This window comes from Octodon degus, unplaced genomic scaffold (assembly GCF_000260255.1).
Source record: "Octodon degus isolate 3935 unplaced genomic scaffold, OctDeg1.0 scaffold00025, whole genome shotgun sequence".
Lineage (NCBI taxonomy): Eukaryota > Metazoa > Chordata > Mammalia > Rodentia > Octodontidae > Octodon > Octodon degus.
Window position 1 is genome coordinate 10,497,780 of NW_004524601.1, and position 21,184 is coordinate 10,518,963.

At 39.2% G+C, this 21,184-nt stretch overlaps 2 protein-coding genes across 2 annotated transcripts in view; both read right to left on the reverse strand.

The window, feature by feature from the left end:
* Ankar (ankyrin and armadillo repeat containing) overlaps positions 1–16,305 on the reverse strand; it is a 54,233-nt gene extending 37,928 nt beyond the window's left edge. The window contains exons 1-7 of the mRNA XM_023712335.1: positions 14,578–16,305; positions 12,824–13,459; positions 8,266–8,703; positions 5,950–6,113; positions 4,950–5,053; positions 2,503–2,683; positions 1,225–1,444 (exon numbers count right to left, since the gene is read on the reverse strand). Of these exons, the coding sequence (XP_023568103.1) occupies positions 1,225–1,444; positions 2,503–2,683; positions 4,950–5,053; positions 5,950–6,113; positions 8,266–8,703; positions 12,824–13,424 (1,708 nt within the window). The 5' untranslated portion in view covers positions 13,425–13,459; positions 14,578–16,305. The remainder of the gene's footprint in view (positions 1–1,224; positions 1,445–2,502; positions 2,684–4,949; positions 5,054–5,949; positions 6,114–8,265; positions 8,704–12,823; positions 13,460–14,577) is intronic.
* Positions 16,306–16,403: 98 nt separating this feature from the next.
* On the reverse strand, positions 16,404–20,315 carry Asnsd1 (asparagine synthetase domain containing 1). The gene is made up of 3 exons (XM_004628627.3): positions 18,768–20,315; positions 18,319–18,500; positions 16,404–16,754 (listed from the first exon to the last, which is right to left on the reverse strand). The coding sequence occupies exons 1-3, from the start codon at positions 20,217–20,219 to the stop codon at positions 16,505–16,507; spliced, it is 1,884 nt and encodes a 627-aa protein (XP_004628684.2). The 5' UTR covers positions 20,220–20,315; the 3' UTR covers positions 16,404–16,504.
* Between the last annotated feature and the right edge of the window lie 869 nt (positions 20,316–21,184).

Sequence of the window (21,184 nt, forward strand, 5' to 3'; positions counted from 1 at the left end):
GTGTGTGTGGAACCAGGGATTAAACTCAGGCCCTTCCACTTGCCAGGCAAGCACTTGTTCTACTGAGCCATCTCCTTGGCCACTAGCTTTATTCTATACTGAAAATTACAACTGAAAGATGAACCTTCATAGCATGTAAGAAATTTTAGTCACACTGCTGGAGTTTGGAATTTACTAGTAGGCAGGATTGAAGCATAACACTAGTTTTGTGGGTGCAAAAATTTAAGATAAATGTAAGGATCTGAGTTCAATCCCTGGTTCCGCAAAAAAAAAAAAAAAAAAAAAAAAAAAAAAAAAATTAAGATAGCTTACTGCGGTAGCTGATCTAATTAAAATATAAAATCACCATTTCTTTTTATCAGTACTGTTGTACCACCCATTCCTGACAATTTATCTTTATTTATCCTGACAATCTCTCTATTTTCATTTGTAACTTTATTTTCTATGCTACTCAAATTTATTCCATTCGATGTAAAAAGATGTATGTATATTTAACAATCAGCAAAGATGGCTTCTTAAAGTTTAAACTAGGTTATCCTTAAAGGAGCTATTAATCATAAATATTATAAAAGAATGTTTTTATGATTAAATATATGTACTATCAAGAAACTAGTCCTGAGTTTAGAATGTTGAAATAAGGATAAGAATATTCTACCAGCATCTGATGAATATTCATACTTTCTTTCTCTGAATTTCTAGAGCATAGCACTATATATTAATTGTACTAGTGCTTACCAGTTTCTATTCTGCATTTATTTATTCAACAAAGATTTTGTGAGTAATTACTAACTTCAGGCTCTCTTCTGAACACAAGCTTACCATGGCAAACAAAGTCGACCAAATCCTTGCCCCGCAGGGAGCTAATACTCAAGGGAAGGAGCCAAAGCAAGCAGATACAATCCTGTATTCCGCAGCAACAATTGATACTTAATAAAACTAAAAGAGATCTTAGGTAAACAAAACCCTCAGCTTAAGATACCAACACAAAATTTTAAGCTTGCTTTAAAACAACACGTATTCTTAATGTGGAATAAGAGGTAAGTATAAGGAAAATATTGTAGGGTTAAAAGATTTACAAGGGGGGGCCGCCCCTTAGCTCAGTTCTTTAAGTGGCTGCTTCAACAAAGCAGTCAGGCTCAGGTTGCTGTGGTTCGATCCCCACAACTCAAGCCAGCCAAACCTGCCTGAAGGCATTCGGAGCAAAAAAAAAGATTTACAAGGTACCTTGGCTGAACATAACAAAGCGCCTCTGGTTGACGTTGAAGTTAGCGTCACACAGGTGACATATGATGGAAATTCGGTTGTGGAGAGCAGCGTGGTGGAAAATAGCGTACCCAGATTCATCTGAGACATTGATTATGGAGCTTGAGGTTTTCCGGCTAAACGTGTGGAAAATCGCAGACAGCCCTCGCTCGACAGCAGACTTCAGACCAAATGGTATACTCTAAAATTATTAAGAGGGCAGAATTAGCTTTGAAATAGTCACCATTAAATCTACTTAAAATTAACTTTAAGGAAAAAAAATGACCCAAAATAAGTTAGCCAAATCACGTGATTGTTCAGCACAGTCACACTCTCACATGATTCCCCGGTGGGAAAGTCTAGAGTTGTCAGCGCTACTGTGGAAGGAAATACTCAGAACTTTAGATATCTGTATGGGAAGGCGTTTTTCGTTGTTAAAGGGTAGGATGCAGACCTTTCTTCTTTGCAGATAAAACAGAACAGACAAACACCTTCTGAGATACTTTAAAAACAAATGAAGATCACTCTGTTCCCCTTCCTTATTTTTTTACCCTTGCCTTATTTAAAGACAACCTAGATATCCAGCAACTTGAAGGATAAAGCTATGGAACTAGTTCGTCTTCCGTAAGTCTCTGAATAGAGGTAAAAGTTTTGTTCTTTATGCATCCCTTACTAGATATTTGAAAATTAAGCTGATATTAAAGTTTTAAAACAAACAGATGGAGAGTAAATAGCAGTATAAACATTGGGGAGTTCCAGAAATTGTTAGGTCAAGGTTTGTGAGTAGATGTCCAGATTTGATGCAGGAATTTAGGTTTGCCCCTTGGGTTCACTCCTAGGTCTGAAGCAGGCTTCTGCCATTTATGCATTATGCTGCTGGGGAAAGGTTTTAACTCTCCCTTGAATTTCTCATTTGTGTAATAGGAATGACAATATAATTAATACCTTAAAAGAATTTTTAATAATAATGCCTGAACGACAACATAAATAATAAATATTAATCAATAAATATTAATAATAAATATTAATCATTATCATTAAGATTACTCATAATCCAATTCATTAACAGGCTGTTTCATATGATGCCAAAAGTTTGTAATAATAAACAGTATAGCTTTCATCTAATAAAATGTGGAATTTTGTATCCTATTGAAGATTTTATTTAACCTCTTATTTAGCCTTGAGATAAAAATTGGAGACATATACTTATTGATAATATGTAACTTCTCACATTGGATTATGTGAGAGTCACTGAAATACCTTGCACTTCATAGCTTTTTTGAAACCAAATTTTTTCTTAAATTGTTCATGTAATTGAGCATCAGTCAGTGGAAGTCTTTTCACCCTCAGAGTGTTCATTATTTCATTGATGGCTCCCCACCACTGTGTCTTGTACAGTTGCTGATAGAAAATTTCAAGGTCAAAATAGATCACATAGTAGCTATAAAAAAATAAAGAAAAGTTTTTCAGATTTTGAAATGATTTGCTACTTTGTTTTTCTATGCTGGCAAAAGTTGATTTTTCCATAATAACTAAGTACAGAACTGCAATTTAAATTGTACTTGATTGTAAATATATTACTGACATATTTACTAACTGTAATTAATCAAGTTTTTACATAAAAAGTATCTTCTCCATATTGGTTCTTTGGATCTGCTTTGTCCTTCTCATACCCTATCATGGCGCTGCTTAGAAGTCTCCAGAAGCACAAATTCTGGCTCAGGGAATTCAGGGTTCTTCTCCTGCTTGCACACCTCTTGCTATGCCAATAATTTCTTGGGGGTTCTTTGCTTCGAGTCTGACCCAGGATCCTGGCTTTTCACTCACTGCAGCTATGGACTAAAGAAACTCACAACCTACCAGATCCCTGAGGATCAGATCCCTGAGGTGCAGTCAGGGTAGCTCACAGCAATCCTGGCTCCTGGCCCTCTGGAATGAAAAGCGACTTGGTTTTGAGTTAGTGTGTGGCCTGGGAGGTGCTCCTCATCACAAGCAAGGAAAAACGGTAGCCTTCCTCCACCTCGCCCTGAGGTACCTTTCCCCACACCCAGGTTTCAACCGTGGACCAGCATCTCAGCTGCTGGTGCCCCTGTCAGTGGAAGTCTCAGTTCCTTAGACTTTTCGTCTAGGTGCAACTCCTGTTTTTTGACAGTATGACATTATTAACAGTGGCGTCCTTCTCCTAAGACTCTTTGCTTTGCTCTTTGGGGTCTGGTAGGTTTCCGAGGAGTGTTGAGAAACGTGCTCCGTTGTGGAGTACTAAAGCGGGAAGCGGGGAGGGTGGAGTGGTGGTGGGATTTCCCTACTGTAAGCTAAGGAAACTCCTTTCTCAGTGCTACAGGAGAATAAGTGGGCCCTGTAGATCAGTTACAGGAAAGTCTTAGGGAAACACTGATTAAATTAATCAGGGGCCAATTCGCTCCTTGATCTTCACTTCAACCCCAATTTTAAAAACATAATAAACCTCAGCGCTTTGATGGAGGTGGGTTTGTTTTGAAGGATTCTTCCAAACCACGACCCCTCCCCACAAGTTAACACCAGACCACAACAACACAAATAAGAACTGTCTCACCCACACCCCACAGATACAGTGCCAGACTGGGGGTGGGGGTGGGGAAGGGCTAGTCACGTGTCCTTGTGTCCTGCCTCCAAGAGGTGCCAGTGGTCTTTGACTTCAGCTCTGGTAGTATGTGTTCATCCAGGCAGCATTCAAGAGAAAAACCCACCTTTCCTCCATTCTTCTGATACTCCCTTAGCCTTGTTTTATTCTCCTCATTGTCTTGCATCTTGAGAGAAACTAGTAATGTTTACCTTCCCATCTTGCTAACTTTCCTCCACTGTATCCTTCAACTCATGGCTAACAGCCTCGTTTAAATTTAAAAAAAAAAATCTCTTACCAAATTATAGCTGTATTTAGAGGGAGCTCTTTTAGTTCTTTCCATATTCCTACAATTTTCCATACCTGCCTTTCATGCTACACAATCCTGTCCTGCATCATTCCTTCTCAGCCTCGTCTGCTCTTTCTCCTTGCTCTACCTCTCCCCACCCTCCCTAAAGGTCACTGTTCCACAGAGTTCCAGACTTGGTCCTGTCCTCTTAACTCCTTCCCTCTCTTTAAAACAAGCAAGCAAGCAAACCTTATTATATGTTTTAAAATATCTATCTCTAATCCAAATATTTCCTTTGGATTAGTGATATTTCCAGTCCTTCTTTCTGAAAGTCTGTGCTTAAAATGTGAAAATCCAAGAATACAACATATAAATGATGCTAGAAATACTGCTTGGAGGAAACGTACTACTTTAAAAAAAAAAAAAGGCACAACAAGACTTGGAAGAAGAGGAATTAAAAGCATATTGCTTATGTAACTAAAGTGGGGTGTGCTGGTCTGCTGCTTCAGCTGCCTCACAAGGTTTCATCCCCATCCTCATTAGGATTTAACCACTGTTTTATATGAAGTAATTACAAGTTCTAAGGATTGTTGTACAGAAGGTGTCAAGGTGCAGGAAGTAGTAACTGTAGCACTTAATATGCGCCTTGTCACATGAGTGCATCATTTATTGGTCGTTATTTTTCTACCCTCTCCATCCTAGGGCTTTAAGTAGCTTCTAGGAGCTCCATGCAGAGTTAAACTGTTATGTTTTGACCTGGCTTGCTCCATGTTCTCTGTAATATGTGGCTAGTTTGAATAATTACCAAAAGTTCCTTACCTTTTCCCACAAAATTCCATGACTGGTATTGAGTAATATTCTTTGTATCCATAATCTTCTTTAAATGTATTAGCAGCACACTCTCGTATTCTTTCTAAATTGTTCTAAAATATTAATTATGTTACTAAACCATCTCTGTACAAATCTAAATACTTCTAAAGCTTCTTTCATATGAAAATCTATACATTTAAGTGAAAAATTTAAATATAATATCCCAGAAGACTTTGAAAGTAACAGCATATATGCTATCCCTACTTTGGTTTTTTAAAAAATATATGTGGTACAGAGTCTTACTACCCAGCTTGGACTCAGTAATCCTCCTGTCTCAGTCTCTCCAGTGCTGGGATTATAGGCATGCGCCATCAGGCCTGGACTGGGTGGCCAGCTCAGCATGCCTGGGGGTGGGGCCAGCATGGCATGTGGTGCAGGGATCAAACCCCTGTCCTTGTCCTTGCCTAAGTAGATTCTTAGTCAGCTGAGCTAGCTTGCTGTCCCTATATCCCTACTTTGAAAATAAAGAAAAACCACAAAGGAAAGTAATACAGTCAAGGCAGAAAAGCAATGGCAGTTGAAATGCATAATACTTAGAGGAAATTCCAGATGAAGGATTGATTTTGTCAAACTTTAAAGGGCCCTTTTTCTAGTGTCAGGTTGTGAGGAAAGTGGGAGATTATTTCTAGGGAGTTCAGTATTTTCTACCACACCTTTTGCTTAACTGTTCTAAGGGAAACACAGCCTATTAGAAGTCTGGAAATTCTGTGCCGATGAGGTACATAAGCAGCTTATCTATCACTTTATCTCTGACACCAGCACAGTTCCTTAGGTGGAGCTGCTTCTAATTCATTATGTTAAAGTGACTTGTGAACAACTCAGAGTCACGAGGACAATTCTCTGGACACCTACATAGCACTTGTGTTGACAGAAGCACTTTCTGGTTGCAAAATAGGAGACAAAGAGTTACAAAACAACAAACTACTTCAGGAACAACAATAATTTAAACCTTAAAATCGTCCAAAGCATTCTCAATTGAAGGGGTGGTGATGTCAAATTCAATTCCTCCATGAACATGAAAGTACTGATTCTCCTTGTAGTGAAAGTTCTGGCATTTAAAATCTCGTCCATAAATAAATGGAGGCAGTTCTCGCTCTGTCTTGACCTTATCATCTCCCAAAATGAAAACAAACTTTTATTTAAAAAGTGAACAAATGTAAATATATTTTAGAGGTCTAAATTCTCAGTGATGTACACAAAGTAAAAAAAAAATCCACATGAAAGTAAGATCTTATTACTTATAGTATATAAAAAAATCTATGTTTGATATATATATATATATATATATATATATATATGAGGTATTTTTTGTTTGTCTTTGTTTTTTGGCAGAACTGGGGATTAAACTCAGACCCTTGCACTTGCCAGGGAAGTGCTTATTCTACTGAGCTATCTCCTCAGCCACTGTATATAAGATTTTGAACATTAAAATTGTTTATATCAAACACCTTGGGCACTTTTGGTAGTGTTTCATTGTACAGACATTGTAAAAGTATAAAACATTTTTCTACTTATTGATTTCTATAAATGTGCTCAAGATTCTAGTATCTTACCTTCCATGACCAGAAAAGACTTCAAATTTTGTGTCTTAGAAAGCCTTTGGTTAAATAAACAAAACACCTGAATTAGCTTAGTAAAAGGCACACTATACACCCTGCGGCAAGCTGAGCCAGCCATCTATGCCATGCATGGTGGTACATATCTGTAATCCTAGAGCTGGGGAGGCTGAAAACAGGAGGATCACTATAAGTCTGAGCTGTGTAGTGAGACCCTGTACCAAATACATTACATAAAAAAGGCATACTATAAAGAAATAGGTAGATATTTCCTATATGAAAAAAAGGCCTGTATTTCTTGAAAGTAGCAAATCATACATAAGGGCTGGGGAGATGGCTCAGTGGAATAAGCGCTTCCCTGGCAAGTGCAAGGCCCTGAGTTCAATCCCCAGTTCCGCCAAACAAAAAACAAAACCAAAAAAAAAAGCAACAACAGCAGCAAATCACACATAAAACATTTTTAAAAGAAACTTTGTAAAAGACTAGTGAGGATTAAGTTTATTCAATATTTTGACTGGTTAATAAATGCTTTCAACACATAAAGCCTGTAATGTATTTTAAGAAATATAAACAGTACATGGAAATGCAAAGAATAATATGCCCTAATCTGACCATATAGAATTAACTTTATATGTAGTCCTGCTTGCTTTCAACAGCTTATGTAAGAAAACATTGAGAATACAGCTAACATGCCATTTACAAAGCCCCTCCAATTCTATACATACACAGACACACACGCACACACATATGTGCACCCATGGGACACTATCCTGATTCCATTTTAAAACAATTCACAGATAACAGAGCTAATTATCACCTAGGAATTCTTATGTCACAAAATTTTACTGAATGATTTGCAAAATTTCTACCAAAATTGCCATCTGTAAAGGATCCTCATTAGAAGCCTACATGTTTGGACACCAATGAAATGGATACATTGTGTGTTGGTCTGGGTAGAGGGAGAGTTTGCAGTGCAGTCCTACCAAGCTCTGTGACAGCAAACGCTTCTTCCGTATAAGCAGCTCTTAATTCACATTTGTTGTTCCATTTGTTTATTAAAATGCGGATATTCTTTCATTTAATCACTAAAGTTTTAATATGCTTCAATCTGTCTTTATTTTTATTAATATTTTTTCTGTATTTTAGGGAAGGGCCTACAGGGTATTCAGGGTCTCACTACTAGATTGGACTCACAGTGAGACTCCCGTTTACAGCCTCCAAGAGCTGGGATTACAGGCACGAGCCACCATGCCCAGTCTCAATTGCCATCTCAGTGCACCCCAGGGGTGGGGCTGGCATGGCAGACCTGGGGATCGAACCCCTGCACCTGTGCCTGCTTGTAGGCACTTTAACCCGCTGAGCTATTTGGTCAGCCCTCCATCTGTTTTTAAGAAATGAAAAATCATTCAATTTGTAAACTTTAGGAAGAAATACGATATGGACTTTGAATAGAATTGTATTGAATTTACAGAGTAATTTAGATGAACATATGCAATATTTATTTAGAATTTAAGTCTTTTAGTAGTTTTTATAATAAGCATAAGTATATATAAATGCTATGTATGTATGTGTGCCAAATATTTTAATTACACTGGAAACATTAAATTTGTTATTATAAACCTGAAGTATATACTAGAACAAATTGGCTTTAGATATGCATTTATTACATACACATACTATTTTGTATTTGATTTTTGGTGATATCCTACCTGAAAAAGGCGGTAGCAGGCTATTTAAATATGGGACTTTCATCTTCTTTTTCAAACTTAGTAAAAATGGAACCAGAAAACATATCAACTTTAGGTAGCTTATCCCTCTTCTGATTTCTTTTTTCTTCTCAAAGTGTTTTTGAATAATCTTTTTCTGAAGATATAATCTTTGCTGCAGTCTCTGATAGGTACAAATATCAAGATAATCCTGAGTATATTTGATAGCGTTGGTAAGCCAATAGGCTGCCTCAAAGATGAAGACATTTTCACACTGCTGAACTTGTGTGGTGCTGAATGTCAATTTCAGGAGAATATTTTCGGCATATTTCATAAACACAGCCTTTTCTTCAGGGCTGTTAGGATCATACGTTGGATCTTCATTCAGGTCTTGATCATAGATTCCACTAAAGTCTGGATCCTCTGTGATGTCAATCAACCCTTCACAGTAAAAAAGAAAAGTTTTAGACAGTGAAACTCCATGCTTGGCTTCCTCCCAGATAAATACCCCAACTGAACATGGACTTCCATCTTGAAATCCTGCTAGGTTTACTATAAAAACATAATGGAAAAATCCTGCTGGGCTGAAGTAACAACAATGAGCTGTAATAAAAATACTAAGATGAAAAGGAGATGAATGAATAGGTCCATAAAGAGAGAAGATAAAAACCAGCGGGCTTTTAATATATAGAGTTCTTCTAATTATTCCTCTAAGAGCTATTCTTGTTTACAGAAAGAAACATAAAGCCATAGTAACATAATAATCTAATTCCTATTTTTTATCAAGAAAAATATGGAAGGGGGTTCAATCCCCAGCATTCTGTGTGCACTGGGATGGTGACTGAGACTGGGTGTGGTGGCGGGCACCTGTAATCCTAGCACTTGGGAGGCTGAAAATGGGAGGATCACTACAAATCCAATCTATGTAGTGAGCCCCTGTAGATCCTGTGCTAATAAAGTATGGAAGAACAACAGGAAAGTGCGATAGTCCCTCAATCAATGAATCAGCCTTTTTTTTTTTTTTTTTTTTTTTGGTATTTTTGAGACAAACTCTCAAGTTCTCACTATGCAGTGCAGGCTGGCCTTGAGCTTACTTTGTCGCCTAGGCTAGTCTCGAATTTGCAATGATCTTCCTGCCTCAGCTTCCCAAGTGCTGGGATTATAGGCATGAGCCACCTTGCCTGGCTTAATCTTTTTCTTTGAAAGTATATTTTGCCTTTTTTTTTTTTTTTTTTTTTTTTTTTGTATTTAGTGCAGGGTCTACAGGGTCTCACTACACAGACTGGACTTATAGTGATCCTCCTGTTTTCAGCCTCCCAAGCACTGTGATTACAGGAGTGTGCCACCACGCCTAGTCTATATTATGCTTTTTGAGGCCTAATAGTATAAACTTCTTTTTGCTAATAAGGGAAACTAGACACATAAGGTAGATTGAGAGCCTTCTGGTAAACTAATTATGATGAAACACCCACCCAGATGGCACTAGTGCCAACTTTACCAACACCACTTAGCAGTTCTCCCCTGGGGAGGGAGAACTTTTCCCTTCCTTTTATCTATTAAATTAAGAACCTTCTTTCAAGATTTGAACAACCGGCATAAAAATGGAAGCTATGAGCTATCTAAGCTGTCATTGCAATATGGAGACACCATCTTCAAGAGACTGAACTCTTGTAGGTTAACCGAGGCTGCGAAGCACATATACTGTGTTGTCTAAACAACACATCTGGAAACCCAGGCCACAGCCGGTGAATCACACTGCTTTCCTGTCATCAAACATTATTCTCAAGCATTGGAATTTCATAGCAGGCCAGGCACAGAAACAGTCAATAGCACAGGTAGCAAACAAACACCTCTGTATTTCAGGTCCTAACAGCTCTGGAGGGGCCCGGTGGAGATGTTGAGTGGTGTGTCCTACTGGAGGTGAGGGCTGGGGATGACCACCCATTGCAGCTGTTGTACCTAGATACCTTGGAGAATGGCACCTGGGAATATTCAAAGCCTTGAGGCAGATCTACAGGAAAATTTAGTTTCTTTCTTCTGCTGTGATGCCCTCTAATGTGAAAGTACGGTAACACCCTGGTTGAGGGGCTGTTCTCTCATTAACAACCTTTGAGTCCATCTCAAACACCAAAGCTAGGCTTATTCTCTGACCTCACCCACTGGGAATGGGAGAAACCAACTAAACAGGCAAGGTACTTCTTACTCATGTCATGATTTGCTGGTTCAACTCCATCCATTTAATGCAATTTAACACATTTTTGCTCATGTTCAAATACTTTGTGTCAGATCCTGTGTTAAGCACTAAACTTCCAGTGATCATCAAGGCAGTTGAGGGCCCTATATGCATGGAATTTGTACTCAAGAATTTTACTACCTGTTCTTGCCAACTAGACTTATTTTTTGTGTTTCAAAGAAACACAAGAAATAAAAATTGAACTAACATTTATAAAATGAATAAATCAAGCTGGAGTCCTTTATAAACATGCATATATCTAATATTTGATTTAACCATCAATGACAGAGAAGAGGTCAGATAACAACCCCATGAAAGGAGCTTACCATATTACTTGTGTTAAATGTTCTAATGATTATAATTCTTTGTTTTATTGAGAAGCTAAGAAACAACAAATTTGCATTTTAAAATATTTTCTGTAGTACATAGACCTACAATGACAAACTCAAATTTTTTTTTCAGATAATTTTCTCCCCAATTATATGTCCAATTCAAGTGAAAGTAGTTTGTTTCCACATGATTTACCTTTTAAAAGCCTCAGTTATCAGCTCTGTTTGGCCAAGGGAAATCTGGCTACTTAGGGGAGAGGATTGATCTTTTTCTGCCCAGTGAGTTTAAACAAACAAACAAAAAAAACCCTTTCCATATTAAGATAATGTATAGAAATGAACTGAAGATTGAAATTATTTTATTTTGAATATCAAACAAAAATAGGCAGCCTGTTGGCACTACACAGATCAATAGTTTCCTCCTTAGAAAAGCCAAAAATGAACCATCTGGATATCAATTTATTCTTTTTTTCCTTCTTCTTCTTCTTCTTTCATTTTTTTTTTCTTTTTTTTTTTTTTTTTTTTTGGCAGTACCAGGGATTGAACTCAAGACCTTGCACTTGCCAGGCAAGTGCTTATTCTACTGAGCTATCTCCCTGACCTATCAATTTATTCTTGAAAGATGAGCTGTCATCTTTTTCCAGTTTCAGATGTAATAAAATCTATCAGTTTGCTCCAAAGTCCTGTGAAATTCCAACACCAATCTACAAAAATCAAGATCTTTTTTTTTTTTTTTAGCCTGTGCCCAGAAAGTCTGGTAATCAAGCTAGGAAGTCATTAGGTGTACTTGATAATGGCAGCAGCTGGCCGCAGCGCATCCTCACTCCATTTGGCTGCTGCAAAGTAACATGGGAATTTTTTTTTTAAACTTTGACAAAAATTTACATAAACTGGAGTGGGTGCACCAGATTTAGTGGCAGCTATTGTTTACATATTCAAGCTATAGAATATCTTTCTTTTTCTTTTTCTTTTTTTTTAAGTGTAGCTAGTACAGGTTCTACAGGGTCTCACTCCACAGATCAGACTCGTAGTGATTCTCCTATTTTCAGCCTCCCAAGCACTGGGATTACAGGCATGGACCACCACGCCCAGTCTCAGTTGCGCTCTCAGTGTGCCCTGGGGGCGGGGCCAGCATGGTTTGTGGTGCTGGGGATTGGACCCTCTTCCTGCACTCAGCCTAAGCAGGTGCTTTAATCGAGTGAGCTACCTGGCAGGCCCATTCAGGCTATAGAGAAGTATAACCTTGATGGAGGAGGAAACTCAAAATTAGATAACTAAGAATACATGCTCATGAAACCAAAGCTACTAAAATACCAAGACCTAGATTACTAAGGCATGTTCATTCTTAAGGTGGATTCCTCTAACATTTGTTTTTTGTTTGTTTTGAAGTTTATAAAATCTCCAGTGTGAAAAGTTGACCAGTCTGGTAATCACTTTGCTCCCAAGATTGGAGATTTTCTTCATTGCTCTTCAATTCTACTCTTTTCTTGGACATATATTCATTTTCCTGCATAAGCTCTGTAAAATAAAAAGAATCAACTGAAAACTCTTTATTAGGTAATTTGGATGCTAATCTCGTCTGTAGAAATTGGAGATTAAAATGAAAGAGGCAAGATGCATGATGTAAAATTTTTCATGGATTTCTAGGTTTGTTTTGAGACAGTGTCTCACTGTGTAGTGCAGGCTGGCCTTGACCTCTCTGCTGCAGCCCAAGCAGGCCTAGAATTCATTGCCATCCTCCTGCCCAAGGCTCCTAAGTGCTGAGATTTCAGGTGTGCACCATCACTCCTGGCTATTCAGTGATTTTTTTTTTTTAAAAATTAGAGTTTTTATTAAAACATTTCTTGAAGTTTAAAGAAAACCTCCTTTTAGAAGTGATGGCTAACGTTACAAATGTTTTTTATCAAGAAAAATGAATATAGTACCTGAGGCACAGATAAATTACTTTTAAAATTAAAAATGGCTTCTAATAAAAATAAGAAGTGCAAAAGTCTCTTACCTGATGAATTAAACTCTGCAAAAATATCTTTAGTGGTTTGAGGCTTCCCATCTGGATCAATGTCGAAGATGGTACGCCACATTTCAGAGAACCTGGTCCGTTTCTCTTTGGGCATGTATATTCCATGCCATAGTGCTTTCAGCATGTAGTCAATATGGATCAGAATTTGCCCAATTCTGGTATCAAAATAAGCTGGAGGTAACTGACAGGAAGAACTCTGATCATAATTAGCTTCTAAGCTGATTGAAGGAATTTGATTTAAGCAATAAATTCCAACAGCCAACTCCCTTATGATCTGATGGACCTCTCTATAGTCTAAGAGGGCGGTGGGGTCGGCAGGCATCAGTAGGATCACGGTGGAGAATCCTACGTTATTCATTTGACTCATAATCCCACTTGGGAATTCTAGCTGTGATCGGCCATCCTCTTTTGTAGACAACCAGCTGGCTAATGCTGTGGTTAGTAACTCTTGTATTTCACTGCGATCGTAATTTTCAAAAAAAGCAGAAGCATTTCTCTGTACTGCTAAATTTTCAAGGTAGGTTTCTTCGTCTTGAGCTTGATCAATTCTAGGTAATCCTTTTTTGGGCAGTCTTAACATTTTCAATTAAATCTAGTGCATCCCTTTTGAAGTTTCTGCAACGGGTAAAAGAAAAGTAATAAAAATTAACAGGATCATGAATCTGCAGTACCCTAGAAATAAATCTGTTTTTACTGAAGGTTATTTTTCTAAGGTCAATTGACGACTAGTTTTTTTTTTTTTCTGTTTTAAACTAGTTGCAGCAGAAGCTAAAATCTGAATTAAAATAATTAAAATTGTAAGACCTATAATCATGCTGTTCTTTTCAGAGAGACAAAAGATACAGCAAAGTACAATCGTATGCTGCATTACGTTTCTGTTAGCAGCAGGCTGCCCAGGCAATGCTGCCTCATAGAGTAGACTGCCTCGCCATCGGTAGCATCTTAGTTTGTACATTCTATGATGACAACACAATGAAATAGTGTGATATGCTTCTCAGAATGTGTCCCTGTTGTTAAGTAACAGGGGACTGCATGTCAAAAAAACGTTAAGTTTATATACAAGAAGCAACTGCTGTTGGCCTACAGTATTACCATTGGAGAGGATTTTTGGGTACGCATCTCTCCAAAGTTTTAAAGAAAGTAAGGATCTGCTTAAAGGGCAGACAGGAAATACCTAATTCTTTTCCCTTTCTTCCTTTTTTTTTTGCACTTGGTGATGCCAAGGTTCCAGCCTTAGGAGCGCTGACATGCTAAGCGAGTGCTCTATCATTGAGCTCTATTTGCAGTCTAACCTTTGGTTTTATGTAGTAACTAAATGCTTCTGTGTCTCTGGAGTAACCATATTGTCCTCGACTGAGCATCTACCATTTGCCAGGCACTGACGTACAGCATTTCTGCTTATTTCATGCAGTCCATCTCCACGATGACAATGGTTCTCAAAATTTAACCTATATTAAAATCACCTGGCACTTGTGAAAATGTCTTCCAGGATCCCACCCCACAGTGGGATTCTGTCAGCTCCGGAGGGACCAGGGAACCTGAGTCTCCTGCTGCCCTGGGGAGCCCCGTCCAGAGGGCAGACTTTATTTCTGCCCACTTCGTGGATGCAAATATGGAGATTACAGGGCTCATCTCAGGTTTCACACCTCGCGTGATCAGAACCCGGTGTGTCACAAGGCCAAGAGCCATGATCACACCAGCTCGGGGAAGGGCGAGGAGAAAGAGAAGCCTACTCTGAAGTGAAAGCCTTCTTTCTTGTCCAGGAGAGAGAAGCTGGGTCCCGGTGTCCCGGAGGCCTGGGACGGTTGCCGCTTGGAGCGGCCTCTCGCTGCCCCTCGGTGGCGGCGGCGCACTGCGGGCGCGGGTTTGAGTCGTTGGTCCCCGGGGCGCTGAGGTGGGGGCCCGCTCGAGGACTGGGCGCCGGTGAGAGGGCCGCCGCCTGTCCCGCGCAGCTGACTACCACTCAGCTCGCGGCCCCTTTAGAAGCCGCGCGGCCTCGGGCTAGGCTGGTGCCTCTGATTTTGCTTAAACACGAAACAGTGGTGGCAGCGAAATCACCAGGCTTTGCGGGGCTCTGAGCTGGAATCTCACCTTCACCATCATTCCTTCCCTTGCCCTTAGGGAACCCCGGCTGAGCCAGGCACGGTGGGTCCCAGATGTGATGGGGTGAGACACCTGGGCGCCTTCATGCACAGGAGCACCACGTGGCCAGAGACGAGGTCAGCTGTAGCCCAAGGAGAGAAGGCTCAGGCACCAGCCCCGACTTGACTGGATATTGGACTTTGGCCTCCAGAACTGAAATATATTTTTATTGTTGAAAGTTTTGGGGAGCGGGCATGGTGGCATATGTCTGTAATTCCAACACACTGGGAGGTTGAGGCAAGAAGATCTCAAGTGGCCCAGCTGGGGCGACTTGGTGAAACTCAATCTCAAAATTAAAAAATTAAGAGGGCTGGGGCCGGGGAGCTTTGTGCTGGGAAGAGGAAGCAATTCTTTCCCCACCTTTGTGCTCTGCAAAAAGCCGGAGTCATTAAGAATGGGACACAGGTGAGATTTGTGGGGCAGAATGAGGTTTAAAGCAGTGTTTAAAAGTTCTTTAAGTAGGAAAATGCATTGTCTAAACAGATGTACTAAGCACTGCTCAGGGGTGAGCCTCAAGCGAGGGGTCTAGCTTCTCCAAACTGCAGTGCTCTCATCCATCAAAGTCCTATGTAAACCAAGGTCCCAGATCACGACTTAACAATAGCAAATCGAGTCTTCTCTGGATGCAGCTACCATGAAATTAGTCTGGAAAATCCTTCAATCTCTTCACCCTCACACACTTCTGACACCAGTGCTGGCTCTGAACATCACCTGGGTGTTCTCAACTGATTACAATTGATTACATACTTGGAATTAAATGTCAGACCCCGGGAGGGAAGGACTTAGCCCCACAAGACTGACCCATGCTTTAAATGTCAACCTTAACTTGGAACTTCTGACCAACCAGTTAGGGGATGGGGTTCCTATGACATTGCTAGGCTGGTTTATAGAAATTTGAATTTTGTAAGTAATTTAGTGGTTTATCTTAAAGGATGCAGCTTAGGACAGCGGGGTACAAGATACAGATGGCAAGGTATTTGGGGGTGAGAAGGCACAGAACAGCTTCCATGCACACTCTGGGCAGGTTCCCTCCTAGGACATCCCTGGGTCCAACAAACTGGGAACTCATCAAATCCTGTAAAAGTTTTGAACTCAGGACCTTGCACTTGCCAGGCAGGCACTTATTCTACTGAGCTACCTCCCCAGCCCCAAATCCTGTAAGTTTTAACAGATCTTCATCTTTACCTCCAGCCCACCTCAACGGCTCCCCAGAAGTCTGCACATGGGGCCCAAGTTCCAGTTCACTTATACACAGTCTTTCTGGTCATTCGGCCCATTGTGAGGTCATCCAGGGAATCCCACCATCAACTGCCTCACTGCCATGGTAATCAAAAGGCATTCACTGTAACAAGACACTTGTCAGCAAATTCCAAGCGTTTTAGAAGCTTTGCCACAGGAAGCTTTAAAACCATTACAATAAAGCAGAGCAATATTTTATTTTTATGTAACTTTCAGTAAATATTGTACCACTATGAAATCATATCATAATTTAGTCTCCCTTTCAAAAGAAAGATTTTCTCAAGAGATGACTTGGAGCCTTCCACATTTGTGAGATGCCTTCTCCTTATTGTTTTCCATTTTTGCAATTCTGGATCCAAACTGCATGGCCCGTTTTGGCAGGAGGGCAGAGGCTGTAAGACCAAGTTCCACAGCAGCAAGACGTAAAATTAGCTTTTCACCAATTCCACGGGGTAAAGTCAAGTCTGCCTTTTCCCAGATAGGTAGGGAATTTAGGAAGGACACGACGTTTTCATCCAAAAATGGAAATCTAAAATAAACAGATAAAATAACTACTATATGAAAATATAAATCAACCTGTTAATGGTTATCTACATATATTCACATAATTTATGTAAATAAATTAAAAGTGTTTCACAGCATAGGACTATGTATGTTAGAATACAATTTAAGAATAAATTAGGTCCATGGTGTCAAGAACTAATTTCAAATTGTTTCACATGATATTGGCGGGGATGCCTTGAAAACAGGTATGACCTTGGTTAGCTACAGAATCCAGTCTGTGTCTCACCTCTGAACTTTCTCTAGGGGTAAGAAATAAATACAGAAGGGCTCCACATTCTTGGACTTATGAAGCACTAATTTGTGGTATCAAAACTGTCTAATTATACTTTAAAATGCTCAAATGGTGACAAACATGTCACATAACAAAATGTTAAGATTTTTTAAAAAACTTCCCGCCCTATCTGCATCTCTATTTTCTCTCAGAACTCTACTGTTAGTAAGACTTTAACCCCTTTTTCACCCTTTCAGTTCCTCAGAATGCAATGCAGTTACACTAATGTTTCCTTGTATTTCATTCTAGCTCAAGTAGAAAGATTGAAAAGGGTAAAGGAATTTGTTCTACAGGGTATTTTATAAAAATAAAGTACTGTTAAGTGTACAATAATTATTTATCAAGTAGATTACTGATAAATGTATGCCAAGATATATAAATTAATCACTCATATCCGGTGTATTAAACAATTTTCATAAGCATTTTTATCTGAGGTAACAATACCTTCATATGGGGCCTTTACAATTAAATGTATTCACTAGAGGAACTAAAGTCCTTTCACTGTGACCCAAATGACTGATGGATTAAATTTCTTTCATTCTTTCCTTTCCTCTCCTCTTGGGCTTTCTCTCTCACAGCCATCAAGGTTTTCCTTTATAGACTTTATAGTGTGGTATTAGTCATCTGTAAGGAAATCTTGAAAACTAGGACAGAATACTGACAATATAAGCGTAACAACTGGGTACATGCTCGTACCCTTGTATTAAGCCACTTCGCAAATTATTAAGCAGGATTCTCTTCTTTATGCACATACCATCCTTCACCCTTAATGTCTAAAAAAGCTTTATTCAAGTACTTGTTTACTACCACCAGCACTGTGTTGTAGATAAGGTGCAAACTCCTGAGATGCCATCTGTAACACCACAAGAGAAAGCCTGGGCTTATATGGTACTCTTACTGGGAAGAGTAAATATCTAAAGTCAAACCATACCCTGTAAATACCTTTTCTTGGTATATCACCACAGTTTTACTTTCACAGTCTTTTTCATCGTAGTTTTATAGATAATTATACATTCTATTACATGGAGATCTAACTGAAAAAAATAGTTTTTGGAGAATGAGTTTCAATAAACAACTGCTCCTCTGGCTCCTCCCACCTATGCTTCCGTGTTTATAATCATAAAGCCACAAGATTACTGCTGTCCCGGTTATTCATGGGACCAAACTCCAAAGAAAAAGAAACTTAAATGGACAGGCCTTTGATAGCCTACTGTTTTTACTAAAATACCTGAGAAAACATTCAATTAATGAGAATTACCTTGCTTCCTTTCCATGGTCACCAATAACCCTGTCATCACGACCAAGATTTCTAGAAGAAATCCGGCCCAGCTCCATTGCTATTTCCTCATTCAGTGCTTCCAGTCCCAGGGTCTGAAAGCGGACACGATGACGCATATAACCCGCAAGCTGTTCATCTGCACCAATGCCTGTGAGAAGTACCTAGAAAAGTTTTAAAAAATCCCTATGAAATCATGCCCTACTATGCAAAAAAGCAAAGCTAAAAAAATTAGGCCCTAATTGTATTTTTGGAGAAAAACTGCAAGATCAGAAAATAGTAAATTATGCCTACTTTAAATAAAGCATATACTTTATCCTTTTAAATTAAATGTAAACAAAATATGCAATACTCTTGGAATTTAAGTGCTAACAGCTCTGGGTCAAAAGGAGGTGTCTAGAGTTTTTCTGAGCAGAAGTACTAGGCCATACCTTTGCAGCACTCTGATATGATTTTGTCCCCTCTGGAGTTGCTAAGCAACCAATCCCTCTAGATGCAAACCAGACTGCACAGCCAATACTGTCATCCAACACTGTGTCCAAGGGCTGAACTAAGTGACAAATTTGTGTTGTTCTTAGTTTTTGCAGTTCTTCCAGTGAAACATTGATTTCAACAAAATTCCAGACTCGAGATGGACTAATAGTTTGCAGTTCCTTTAGTCCAGCTCTTCCCGTGATCCGATCTGGGACTTTATCATCAAGACAATCACCATCAACAGCACCAGCATTCGTGGAGAATTCTTCAGAAGGTGTTTCACAGTGATCTTTCTGTTTTTGTCTATTAAGGTGAGTTGGCATGGTCTTTTCTCTCATCATGAAAGCCACATTAAGAAGATCAATTGGCTCATCCAAGGGGATATGGCGATCGGTGAGGGCTGCAATCACCATGGAGTCAATGCCCCCAGAAAACAGGATTGCAACATTTGCTTTCCTATCACAAGATTTTAAAATTACATTTGGTGGCAGGTCTCTGTCCCTCAGTAAATGCAAGACGCGTCTCTTGACTGCAACACTCAAGATGTCAAGGAACTGGTGGACTACTCTTCTCATGTGTTCATCTGTGAAAAAGACCTGAAGTGTCTCTCTTGTAGGTGGGACGCTGGATATTTTTCTGCAATGAGTTTCTGGTGAAGCCTGGCATGACATCATATTTAAAGGAACAACAGGTTTTACAAGATACAGTTTGGCTTCATTCATCACCACTGATACAAATGCTGGTAAGTCTGTTGAAATTTGAGTCAGGACAGTAATACATTCTTCAGTAACATTCTCCTCAGAGATATGTTTCCAAGGATAGAAATTTAAAATCACATATCTGGAACTGGCTGCATAATTTAGATCAGTTCTGAAAATGCCAGCTGCTGGAACTTCCTGCCAAGGCTTTGTCCCTCTGGATATCTGGGCACCAACAGAAGAGATACAGAAACTCCTGCCCAAATTACTAAACTGCCAAAGCAGGCTACGGCGACCAAAAAAGTCCCTCCCAAACCATAAGTGATGACTAGATGCCTGATAATATATAAAAGACCAAGGACCCTCTACTTTTGAGAACAGTGACAAGATATCAGCTTCACTCTTACAAGAGGAAAGATATTTAAACATAATTTGAGTATCATTCTCTTCAGTTTCAACCTTTACTCCACCAAAGACTTCTCCATTCCATAAGAACACATTGCCTCTGTCATCTTCCACAGGCTGGGTGGTCAAAACACCTCTCAAGTGAAGGACGTGACCAGAAAATAAACACTGGTAGTTGACAGCAGATTTTAACAACTGTTTATCACTGTCAGGTCCCCGCCGTTTCAGATTATATAGTAAATCTTCTTTTAAGTCTTTCTTGAAATGCTCAACAGAAAAGCTTACAGAACAGCAAATGCCACACATTGTTCTATGAAATCAGCATGACTCTTTTCTTTTTTGTCTTTATGAGACAGGGGTTTGCTATGCAGCTCAGGCTGGCCTTGAGCTCACTTTGTAGCTCAGGCTGGTCTCAAACTCACAATTCTCCTGCCTCAGCCTCCCAAGTGCTAGGATTACAGGTGTACACCACCACACTCAGCACTACGGTGTCTTATTTCTTGATTTTGGTCTTCTCTAAGTTTTCTATTTCTTGGTATTCTTTTTTCAGTTCATCTAAGACATCTGTGGGAGAGAAAAAGAAAAAAATATTAAGTAAAATACAAACGCTTAGACTTTTACCTATAAACCCACAGGATAACACAGGCTATCTACCAAGATCAAACTGTACGAGTTCATCCAGTGTTATTGCTGGAAATAATTTATAACTGGCTACTAACAAAGAACGTTGACCTGTTAGAAAAATGGTTTCTATTCATTGACTGCTTATTCTGATCCAAGTACTTGGCTCAGTATTTTACATATACCATCTTACATAAACTCTGAAGGCTCTGACCTTGGAGTATTTTACTCAATGCCACAAAGGTAGAAAATAGTGTAATAGTTTTTATACTAACAGTTGTCACTCTTAAGTGCATGCTAATAATTAGTATTTTTTTTTTTAACAGTGCTAGTTTAGTTTTAACCAGACTGTTTGAAACACTTTTCCATCTGGTCTTTTTTTATTTTTTTTGCGGAACCGGGGATTGAACTCAGGTCCTTGCGCTTGCCAGGGAAGCGCTTACTCCACTGAGCCATCTCCCTGGCCAATAATTAGCACTTTTAACACAGCATTTTTTCCTATAGATTCATCTTTGGGAGGCCAATGTAAACCACTATTAACCCTTAGATACAAACATTCAGAAAGAGGCAGTAAAACAGAGGTACTATGAATTTCCAAGAAAAAGCATGGAAATGTGCCTTTCCATGCCAAATACTAGAACAACTGTCCC

Bases quoted from the DNA above. Each gene is read 5' to 3' on its own strand.
- Asnsd1 (XM_004628627.3), bottom strand. From the start codon at position 20,219: ATGTGTGGCATTTGCTGTTCTGTAAGCTTTTCTGTTGAGCATTTCAAG. The intron at 18,501-18,767 runs GTATGGCCTAGT...AAACTTTTCTAG, and splicing joins CATATCAGAGTGCTGCAAAG to GTACTTCTCACAGGCATTGG. The intron at 16,755-18,318 runs GTAATTCTCATT...TGTTTATTTTAG, and splicing joins GACCATGGAAAGGAAGCAAG to ATTTCCATTTTTGGATGAAA.